Below are 12,146 nucleotides of genomic sequence, written 5' to 3' on the forward strand. Positions count from 1 at the left end.
ATTTATTTTAATGACTGAAGATTTGATTTGTTTGTGTACCAATCAGTAATTTCAAGTTTTTAATGAAACCAATTAAATACCCTTATAGTTAAACTATGCCAAGGTTAACATAATTGTAGTTGACGCTACATTTATTTTCGAACCATTCTTGCAAAGGTGACCTTGTCTGTATTTTGTTATTGTTAGATACTTGATTGAAAAGAGAAAGTATGTAATTATATCACGGGACAATATCACGGGACAATTCACACCAATTGACCTAGTCCCAAAGTAAGCTTAGCAAAGCTTGTGTTATGGGTACTAAGCAACGGATAAATATAATTATATATATAGATACATACTTAAATACATAGTAAACACCCAAGACCCGAGAACAAACATTCATATTTTTCATACAAATATCTGCCCCGACACGGGAATCGAACCCGGGACCTCAAGCTTCGTAGTCAGGTTCTCTAACCACTAGGTCATCTGGTCGTCTAATTGTGATGTAAAATTAACCAGGACAATTAATTATGTTGCAAGTGTTTGCAACATAATTAATTGTCCTAAGATTATACATTTGTAGAAATTTTGATTGTTACAAAGAAAGTGGTAGAGCACCAGACCAATCAAAGATGAAACTTATTTTATAACTTATTACAGCAACTGTTAGATAACGATAAAAGTCATTATACAAATAGTTTTAATTAATATGAGTTGTCATACAGTGTACACATAAATATGTACCTTATTAAAAAATTGTTGGGGATAATACATACCATATATCCTCATTACAAGTAATTTTACAGGGGATGGTACAAATTTCATATTTGTTTTATTTCAGTGAATTTGGTGTAAATTGGAAATTGGCAAAATTTATCAGATATGCAGAATCAACTTAATTGTTAAGACACTTGATCAATTAAGGAAAATTCAACAGATATTTAAGCAGAATAAATGACTGACTTTGATAAAATATAAATATGATCAGGTGAAATAAATGATTTATCCCCAAATAAACTAACTGGTGAGGATAATTAAAAGCTAAAAAAAGTATTCTTGGATCTCAACAAACAGAAAGAGACAAATTTTAATGTTTCAGAGGTATACATGCACTGTGTAGAGGTACCATATTGATGTTTGTTAAAATACATAGTTATAATGGTGGTATGTACTTAAAAAACTCTCCTCTCCTGTATATTTTAATAAACACACCCACAGAGCAATGCATAGGGGTCACAGGAACATGTGTAAAACAATGTTAATTGTCATTAATTACAAGTCCTCTCATATTTAAATTAGAAGGGAAGTCTGTTAATTAATAAATACACATTTTTAGACAAACAGACGCACATTCAGCACTGACCAAATTACAAATGATGGAAGAAATAGCTGAACAAACAAGTTTTACAATTTTCACCTATAAGTTCAACTTCAACTTTTTTGTTTTTGGCAACCGGTCGCTTTAGGTTAGCAACCACTACTGCCAATTCACACAGTACTATTATTGACAGAGTAATTTTTTTTAAACTTGTGTAAGTCAATGGACTTTTAGGCTACCTCTCTTTTCTACCAAAGGGCAGATGTAAGGCCTTTACTTTTTCTATAGCCTTCTTCAAAACCAGTTTTGACAAAAGATGTATTGACAGGTGGTCAGTTTGGCCAGGTGTCTTGTTAATTATGGCTTCACAGTGTAACTGGCAGTTGGGATACCTATTAGTCAAACATATTAAAAAATATGGTGTGATAATGATAACTTTCAAAATTTACAATACAGATTTAAAAAATAATTCCAGTTGCACACAGAATAGGTATTTTGTTTTTTGTGTGTTTGTGTTTCTATTTAATAAAGTTTAATAGTAATTTATTTAAACCTTGCATAGTCAACCAAGGAAATCTTTTAGTACCACTCTAATAAGGCTCAGACTATTCACTTAAAATCAATGTGTTAATATTTTTTTTCTGATTAAAAAAAGACAGTTCCATAAAAAAAGGAACTACATTATCTTGACAGCCAGGGTGTTGGATCTCAGACAATTTATTTCAATAAAAAAACATGTACCAATTAGGTTTTTACTTGATTTATTTATTTTTTGTATGTTAACTTTATGGTTCTATAGGGCTGGAGAAAAGACTGAAGGATGATAAATAATGAATCTGACAAAAACAACTCATTATCATATATAACTAAGTAATTCTATGATAAAGTTTTGGTTATCTATAAATTATGTGATATGTAGTATTATTAGCCAACATTCTAGATTACTGTTATCGTGAAATTATATGGGTGTGTTTTATTAGTCATATGCACTAACCATATTACCAGTCCCCCTTAGGGACACCCCTGCCACCCTATACCAGGAAATACTACGCACACCAACCCCCCGGTATTGAAAATGTCCCCAATTTATCCATTTAACAAATTACTTCTCAACCTACATCAAGGTCGAAGCAAAATTGTAATTCAAATATGAGTAAAATAAGAACCATGACTAAATAACGTCGTGTGGGTCTTCGCCCACAAAAATGCTGACAAAAATCAATAACGTTCGCAAATGTTTATTAAAACATATAGATCTCGTAGAAGAGCCTTCCAACTTCTAATTTAATATAGCCTTCTAACCGTTGTCATTCATAAATTCTTCAATTTACGTCTGCAATCAAATAATCGATCACCCATGACGTCTTCACGCCCGTGTTTACGTTTCTTTATAATGGTCTTACATACATACACGGACACCGATCAAAAGCTCATCGATGCAGTAAATTATCGCTGTTTAAAAATAGTACAACGCCTGCTACATTACCGTGTAATTATTTATTTGTTTTGCTTAGGAAAGCTCGAGCGATGAACTCTGTACATACCTCATTTTGACGCTCGATCCTTTGTGGGGACCAATCCGTATACACTAATGCACTGCACGCAACAATTGTTCACTTAAAAACTGCATATTTTCACAGGCACAACAGAACATTTCCCTATTATCGACTAATGCTCACGTCCAGGATACCACGGGTAGCCATTTTTGTCAAAAAGCAATTTTTTACTTTTACGTTCCGATCCCCATTTCGGAAAGAGGAGAGCGAGAGGACGCTAGCACACCGTGTCGACACGACTCGCGTATTAAATAAAATAAATGGATCATTGAACCGGCGCCTAGTGGATAAAACTCGGTCCGAATTATGCTTATTCAATTCGCTTTGCCTACAAAAGGGCTCAACTTTGAACTTTACTACTACGTTCACTGGCAAAAAAGGCCTTGAGATGGAGCTTTACGTACGGTTCGGACCTGTCACACGTACTTTCGTCCTTATCGGGTGCACTACTATGGCACTACCATCCTTGGCCGGTTAACGTACAAGTACAGAACTTGCAAGTACCAATCACTTTTGGAGGATATATTCCTCCCATAGAATGCAGCCATCTATTGGCCAGATTTCGTAGTTAGTAGGATGACTCACAATATTTTGTAACTAGTAATACCGTAAGGTTTTGATTTAATTTCAGCTAAATCTAACGATTCTTTTTAAAGAAAAATGATGCGGAAAATCGTATTTAAAACGTTTATTATGAAAAATCACATCAATCGCGTTTAAATGTATTTCTTATTCATTATTTTTGTGCTAGACATGTTGTAAACAGGCAACATTAAGTTTCCACTGACAGCAGCAAACATTTGTGACAGTTTGTTTTCGGAGAAAATTCAGCCTGTTTCTCTTTTATTAAATAGTTCCTTTTTTGAAAATTCCAAGATAATGGTGGGCGCAATGCCTGTTAATTTAATACCAAAATTTTGCAACGGTACCATGGATAGCCGGAATGGTACCGAGGAGGGCGAGCTGCAAGTGAGGATCGGTGGTCGTGTAAAATGCAATGACGACTTCGCTACTGTGAAATATATCGGAGAAGTGCAAGGATACAAAGGGATTTGGTACGGGGTGGAATGGGATGACCCGGCGAGAGGTAAACATGACGGTTCCGTGGACGACATCCAGTATTTTAAAACATCGAAGCCTGGAGCTGGGTCTTTTATTCGTCCGAACAAAATTGCACCTTACACGACTTGTGCTGAAGCCATCAAGAAATACTACGGAGATCGTGAGGTACTTTATATCTATTTAGTGTCTTCGCATCATTGTGACCTTTAGATTGTTTGTCATAGCAGCTTTGAGTGAATGTTGTTCCAATTAGGTCATCCACCCACACAAGTTTGTAACTTACAACAACAAAACAATGTGACACAACTTAATGTATCATAATATCATATATGGTATTTATGCAATAAATAGCTTGTTGCACTTAAATGGCAAGTTCTCATAAGCTTGAAGAATGTTTGAACAATTTAGTACCTTGTTGCTTTAACTTCTTTGACATGTTGTAAAGTTCTGGTGTTAAAGAGATTTATATAAAGTTTATACACCTATCTTTGATGCAGCCTTATTTAAAAAAAAACAATTTATTATGAAATGAAATGTTATGTATTTTTGAAATGTATCTGTAATAATTACCTAGTATTATAATTGATTAAAGTAAATATGTAATGCATGCATTTATGACTATGTTTTGTGATTTAAAATGGAAATAAGGAGGCTGTAATAATAAAACAACAATAGATACAAACAGCGACTTTCACAGTGAACTGTAAAAAGTTAAGTTTTTGAAGACAGCCTCATTGCTACTGTAATGATTGCAATGATAGCACTAGATAACTATGGACAAATCCTCCATTTTAGCCTCCTTGTCTCATTATAACATTAATAATGCAGATTAACACATTCCCTGTGCATGCGTCATATGAGTTACACTATGAGGTACTAACGATATGTGAGTGTAGCACATATGACGCACAACCCTTTGTAAACTAAAGGGCTGATCAAAACTTGCACATGACAGCTACACCATTTTTATTTGCTTGCACATATAGACCAACCTGTTCATGAAAAAAAAATTTTTGCATGTTATGGGTTAGTTTCTGATTTCCAGTTACACAGTGAATGTGTTAAGATAAAAATAGAAAAAGATAGCCCTAAATTTTACACTGATCAGTACTAAAGCTTATGAAAATTTATTTTTATTGATCATTAATAATTTCAGGATGAAACTGTGGCTGCTCACCGCAGAACTGTCATCAATGAGTGGAAAAGAGAGATGGGTGCTCCATTCATAGAAATGGTTGGCTTTGAAAAAATTCATCAGAAACAGTAAGAATTTCAATTTTATTTTTTTGTTTGGTTGAATTACCTGTCTCACTTAAATTTGTTTCCTTTTAATTTTCATTGCTTCTGTGGATCCTTCTTCTAGGCCAGTGGCTATGGCCTCGTAGTCTAATGCCCGGTTCATATTTTGACCAGTGAAACCGTTTCAGTAGCATGATACTGCGGTGCTTGATCAATCTTGTGTAACTCATTTGGATTGTAACCCGCAATGTATGGCTATGGGCAGGATTTTACAAAGGGTCACACCTTAAAATTTTCTCGATTTTTTGCTCAAAATCTGCCATTCATTGTGCAGTGTGCCAACATAGGGTTGTGTGCTGCCACTCTCTAAAACTTTATTAATACTCGCTGTTTGCATGCACATGCCTTACCAGACCAATTAGCAAGCAAGATAGTAGTTATAGTATAACTAGGTTTTAGCCCGCAATTCGCTTGCATAAAGCATTAGGTTGAAATTCTTATCTTTGGGTATCTTTGTAGCAGCAAGGTCCCAACGGTAACATTATGATCATTGTTGATGTTGATATGGACCTCTGCAACGTAACCCCTGATTCAATTGCATAAAAAATCTATGTGTTAGCACATATCATGACTCCAGACTTATCTGTTAAGATTTTTGCATTTTGCATGTATCGCATGAAATATCGGGATAAAAAGTAGATTATGTGTTATTCTGGAAGACCAGGTATTTCCATACCAATTTCATCTCAATTCATTCAACTGTTAGCTTGAAGGATACCCAAATACTCACAAATTTTCCCATTTAGAATATTAATATTCATTGTATGTAAAGATGGTAGCAACTAAACAGATCTTGCACATGATCCTATGCGCAAAAGCGTCACATCTCAATCAAGCCTTCCGGAACATTCCAGAAAGTTCGACCGCCTTCTAGAAGTGTGCGTCCGCGACCAGTGCGTCTCCAAGGCCGGCGACGTGGCCGCGCTCTGCCCCCACGTCCGCAGTCTGGACGTGTCGCGCAACTTGTTCGCCAACTGGCGCGAAGTCATACAGCTCAGCGCGCAGTTGCCGGACCTGAGCGAGTTGGATGTCAGGTAAAAGTTTAACATAAGGCCTAGGGATGATCAAAGGCCGTATTGTCAGCAGACATTCTCAAATGCATTCACTATCTCTTTCTACCACCGTCTTCTGCCATGTGACAGAAAGAAGTGGTGAAATGATTGTGATTCCAAGGTTTTTAGACAATAAGGCCTCAGGTTAAAGCTGACGGCGCACGCTCGCGACCACATTCACCATCTTTTCCTACCTAAAAATATAGTATAGTTTGACAAAAAGAAGTGGTGAAGATCTCTTGTTCAAATAGGTTAGTTTCCTAATGGTCCATTATTAGTCCATCAGTTAGATCAAAATATTGGACCAGTATTTTTCTTTTGTAAATTAATAAAAAAATATGCAAATATAGCCAGTTAAAGTTCCGCGTGCCCCCACTCCTGAGTTTTGACGCGAAAATATTTTTTCACCCAGAAAACTATCCTATTAGGGTAAATTATCAATTACTGGCGTTGAATAACTGGCCACTTTACACTAAAAATGAATTCTAGGCACCTATAAACAGAGTTCATTTTTAGTATAAGGTGTCAATTACTGGCCACCCTTCAATAACTGGCCACCTGTACAAAATTTTAAAAAGTAAATTGTCGATTTACCCTACTTTACTTAAACAAAATCACTCGATTCTATTACAGTAAGAACCGCATGGCGATCGACATGCCTGAAGAGACCATGGCCCAACTCTCAATCAATTTCGCCAACCTACAAAAACTAAATATCTCCGTCTGTGACTATGAATGGTCGGATCTCCTTGCGCTCTCCCACCTCTGGCCGAAAATAGATGAGATCATAGCCGCCTACAACAGAATTAAAAACATAATACCACCGAAGATCACCCTAAGGACACTCACTGTGATACGCCTTGATGGAAACCCCATAGACTCATGGTATGAGGTCATGAATCTTGGATGGTTGGAGAACTTGAAGATCTTGAGTTTGAATGACTGTCAGATTGAGCAGATAAGGTTCAATGATAATCCAAGCAACGCTAAAGTGGATGTGTTTGAGAATCTGGAGGTGCTTTTCCTAAACAGGAATAAAATTAATGATGTAAGTAAAATCCGGTGTGCGACATTTTGTTTATTTATTTTATAAATAAAAAAAAATCTATATATTTCAGTGGATGGAAACAGAAGTTTTCTCAGAGATAAGACCAAACTAGATCAATAGTGAATGGTTGTGTTGCTCTGAGGATAAACTCTGTTTGAGTTTGAAACGCGTCAGTGTAGTGTGGTGGTGGTGATAGTTGGGTTTGTGTGATTTGTGTGTGTTCTTACAGTGTGAAAATGGAGGCGCTGCATGAACACATTTGTTGCATGAACCTTTCCGGCGGCAATGCACTAGTCCAAAACGCACTATTAAGTCAATACACTCTAATTCGAAAGCCCCGCTTCTCATAAGAAACTAGGCCCAAAACACCATATTTCCAAAAGGCTCATTCCGATTTACACGAGAACCATTGAGAACTAGTCCCAAAATACACCTTTCCCAATTACCCCAAATTCTGTTCACCTTAGGTGGCGTAATACTTCATTCTCATAATGCATAGTTCTCAAACACTCTAGTTCCAAAATACCTAACTTTTTTTTCTTTATATTCGGATGACTCTTTGAAATTGCTTTCAAAATGTGCATTATTTAGATGCTTTTGAGGATGCGTATTTACTAAAAATAGATACCTATTTATTTCCCTAAAAGGACGTCAGTGCCGTCAAGATTTAGTGTTCTTTAAGTTAATCATGACAAAGGGCATTTTTTCTATTATAACATTATACGAAATCCTAAACTGAGCATGGCTCCACATTTTCTTGGCCATTTTATTATATGTACTTAAAACATATTTTATAACAACACCGTAGAAAACGGTATTCGTAAGGCAATTATATTATCTGACTTAAATGAAATACCTCAAAAGCATCTAAATAATGCACATTTTGAAAGCAATTTCAAAGAGTCATTCGAATATAAAAAGAAAAAAAATTAGGGTATTTGGAACTAGAGTGTTTTGAGAACTATGCATTATGAGAATAAAGTATTACGCCACCTACAGGTGAACACAATTTGGGGTATTTTGGGAAAGGTGTATTTTGGGACTAGTTCTCAATGGTTCTCGTGTAAATCGAGAATGAGCCTTTTGGAAATATGGTGTTTTGGCCTAGTTCTTATGAGAAGCGGGGCTTTCGAAATTAGAGTGTATTGACTAATAGTGCGTTTTGGGGACTAGTGCATTCGCCGCCGGAAAGGCATGAACGTAGCTATCATAAGGTCGCGGGTGAGCAAAGTAATTATTTATAGTTCATTGATTGATATGGACCTCCGCAAAGTAATGCCTGGTTCAATTTAGAACCGTTTCTGGGATCTCCAAAATTAATGTTCAAGAGTTCCCTGTTTCGTTTTGAAGACCGGACAGATAGCCAAGTGGTTAGAGAATCTGACTACGAAGCTTGAGGTCCTGGGTTCGATTCCCGGCCGGGGCTGTATGAATAATACGAATGTTTGTTCTAGGGTCTTGGATGTTTAATATGTATTTAAGTATTTATTTATATAAGTATGTTTATCCGTTGTCTAGTATCCATAGTACAAGCCTTGCTTAGTATGGGACTAGGTCAATTGGTGTCAAGTGTCCCATTTTATTTTATTTTCATAAAATTTCATCATCATCATCATCATCAGCCGGAAGACGTCCACTGCTGAACAAAGGCCTCCCCCTTAGAACGCCACAATGAACGACAACTCGCCACTTGCATCCACTGGTTGCCCGCTGTCGCAATGTTGTCAGTCCACCTAGCACATCCTAGCTAACTCGTTTAACCTCTTCACCGTCATAAAACAAAAGAAGTGACGTGCTCTATATTATTAATTTCATTGCTGAAGGAGTTGAATGTTGGTCATGTAAAGATGACCGTGGCGTGTGAGGCATTCCATTGACTAGCACGCACTAGCGCGTGGGTTATAGCACGCAGCACGGATTGCTGAGGACCTGGGTTCGATTCCCAGCGCTGGTCTCTTTTTCTGGTTTTTCTGTGCATCCATGTCTCAGTTTGTATTTTCGATATGGTTTCACGGGATACCCGTAAAAGTAACAAATTTGGAGTTGAAATAAAAAATACAAAAAGACTCCAAAAAACCAATCATAATTTCATTGACTGTCACGACTGGATAACTCTGGCGGTGAAGAGGTTAAAGGTGTTAAATAACAATTTTTTTTTTCTTTATAGTGGCGATCCGTAAGCGAACTAGACAAGCTGAATCATCTCAAGAAACTTTATTTCCTCAAGAACCCAATACAAGCGGTTGATAACTATGACACCGGGTCACAACTGATCATGGCGAAAATTGGCTCACTACAGGTAAGATATTACAACATCACGAGCATTTATTTAATCTTAACTTCTTAAATCTTCTTTAATCCTAAATCTTTGTAACTAAGGGACCCCATACATCCCTGTATTATTATTATTATTTTTTGTATTTTTTTTATTTCATTGAATACTGTAGTTTTTAAGTATTTTATTTGTAATTATGTTGAAAAAATGACTTTCTGCCAAGTTTCTTGCGGCGCATTCTTCTTGCAATGATGGTCTTTACGAAAGCACTGGTAGTTTAAAAAATGACGTGTAAAAGTGCCCATTGCGGCCTATTTACTGAATAAATGATTTGAATTTTGAATCTTATTCTTCTAGAAGAGCAAAGCCACGGGACGAAGCGAAGACTTAATCTAAAAAGCAGCTGTTCTATGTAGCAAGTGGTCTAAAAAGTTGCCCGAATATCTAGTCGGTTTCCTTTCATCGTTAATTCGGTGACCTAAAGTCGACGCATCTCCACTTCGCGGAGCTCCTATTCCGCGTGGCTGAGGGGCTTGGTGCCTGGACGCTACTCTAACCTAACCCAACCTATGTTTTTTCAAGTTTCCGAAACGAACTGGTCAGGATCAGTTAATTTTTAGACGAAGTGATGCTAACCTAAAACTAGTGCATTTATAAAAATGTCGTCACTAGTTTTAAAAACAAGTACCTCAAAAAAATTTTTTTTCTGAGTGAACTTTATGCACGAACCTCCGCCTATGTACATCTCTTTCTCTAGTTAATTGTAATTTTCATATGTTTTGTGTACAATAAAGAGTTACAATACAATACGACACTAACGCCATCTATTTTACGATATTGCGCCTGTCAAGAACCCTTATTGTATTGCAATTTTTATCTTTTCCCGGCTAGGAACTGAATGGCTCCCTTATACCCGGAGATTTGCGGCGTGGGGCAGAATACGACTACATGAAATGCTATGGGCGGCGAGTGGAAGCTGGCCCAAGAACATCCGACTGACAAAATGGCGTTCGATGTGGAACACTGTCGCTTTCAGGAGCTCGTTAGGAGTAAGGAAAACACATTATATTATATGCCAGACCCGCGGCTGGAACGAGCTGAAAATTTATGCCCTTATGTAATTTGCCATAAGGTTATAAATTATCAGGTTGTGCGTTATGTGTAGTTTAAAAATATGACTATGTACAAAAAATATATAACCTAGCCTAACCTATAAATAAAAAATCCCTCCTAGGTCACCGTCGCTGTTCATTGTGCCCAGAAGGCTGGCAGCATTCCCGCGTTGTATCGCAAGGCTAATCCTTTGCCCAAAATAGCTGCCAGCCCTCTGGTCACCTGAAACATCAATGAGGCGCGCGGATATCTCTTTCGCGATATCGCGTCCGCCTGGCCCCCTTGACCTTTGACTTTGACTGGGCGTTTATAAAAAACTAAAATAAGAAGTCTAAAACATATTCTCTTGTTATTTCAGGATACGGCATTCCCGAAGACAGCCTTCTAGTAAAACAACCGAAAACCACAACACTGACCTCACAGCTCTTAGAAATAACACTCCAGGACGAAAACGGAAAAATTCTTAAAAAGAAATTCCCCAGTACGATGGCAGTGCAGAAACTGGTAACCTTGGCGCACAGACTGTTCTCAAAAGGCGGCCACACAGGAATTCCAAAGTTATACCTCCTGGATGATCAAATGCAGGGAGCTGAAATTTGTTTAGACAATAACATGAAAGATCTTGCTTATTTCTCTGTTAAAAACGGTGATAATATTCTTGTGAGATTCAGATAATTTGTCCAATTTGAATCGGTCTTATTTATTATATGTGGCAACCCTAAGAAGTAGAATTGGCGCGCATTTATTTATTTTCCAAATAATCAGGCTTTGTAAATAATATTATGTCGAAATTGTACCTGTGTTTAATGCTATTTGTTTTCACAAATAAATATTCCTATTGTATATTTTTTTCGGCTTGTTATTGCACTTACTATTCATACCATAACCTCGAAACCAAACTAGCGATTATGTGGCTGAGGCACCAAATTATAAAGTAAAGATGAAATTCTGTGGGGAAAACAAATAGAAACAGTTAAACTACGACCGGACGCGCATACAAAAAATTGCACGCACACAAATAACAAGTTGAGATATGCAATAACGCACAAATCCAAGGTTTAGTTAGTTCATAATAAAATTCACATCACACTCAATACCTAATACCTACGTAATACGTAGGTATTAGGTATTGACTACTGACTGACTTGACGTACTACGTAATACACAGGTTAATACCTACGTAATAGTAATTAAATTAAGTCAATGCTACGCATAGGTTGTCTTGGGGGGCTACTACAAAATTTGAAAATCGAAATTAGTATCGTACCGTCCCTCTCACTCGTATAAGGTACGATACGAACTTCGAGTTTCGTAGTAGCCCTGCTGGCCCTATACCACGACGTGCAAAACTCGAACTTCGTACAATCGTATGTTGCCGTCCCGCTGACGCTTGTCATTTAATACGTGAGTGAAAGGGACGGTATGATACGAACTTCGA

The 12,146-nt window shown here is 37.0% G+C and overlaps 2 protein-coding genes across 2 annotated transcripts in view; both read left to right on the forward strand.

Annotated features, from left to right (window-relative positions):
• Window positions 1–3,652: 3,652 nt before the first annotated feature.
• Window positions 3,653–11,556, forward strand: Tbce (Tubulin-binding cofactor E). The gene is given in 8 exon segments (XM_074109830.1): window positions 3,653–4,086; window positions 5,078–5,184; window positions 6,075–6,254; window positions 6,906–7,320; window positions 9,488–9,619; window positions 10,487–10,549; window positions 10,551–10,644; window positions 11,067–11,556. Coding segments are annotated over 8 exon segments (1,656 nt in total). The 5' UTR covers window positions 3,653–3,738; the 3' UTR covers window positions 11,384–11,556.
• Window positions 4,383–12,146, forward strand: part of LOC141444306 (uncharacterized) — a 99,401-nt gene continuing 91,637 nt past the window's right edge. The window contains exon 1 of the mRNA XM_074109834.1: window positions 4,383–4,386. The gene's annotated coding sequence lies outside the window, so the exon portion shown is untranslated. The remainder of the gene's footprint in view (window positions 4,387–12,146) is intronic.

The sequence above is a fragment of the Choristoneura fumiferana genome, chromosome 29 (assembly GCF_025370935.1).
Source record: "Choristoneura fumiferana chromosome 29, NRCan_CFum_1, whole genome shotgun sequence".
Classification (NCBI taxonomy): Eukaryota; Metazoa; Arthropoda; class Insecta; order Lepidoptera; family Tortricidae; genus Choristoneura; species Choristoneura fumiferana.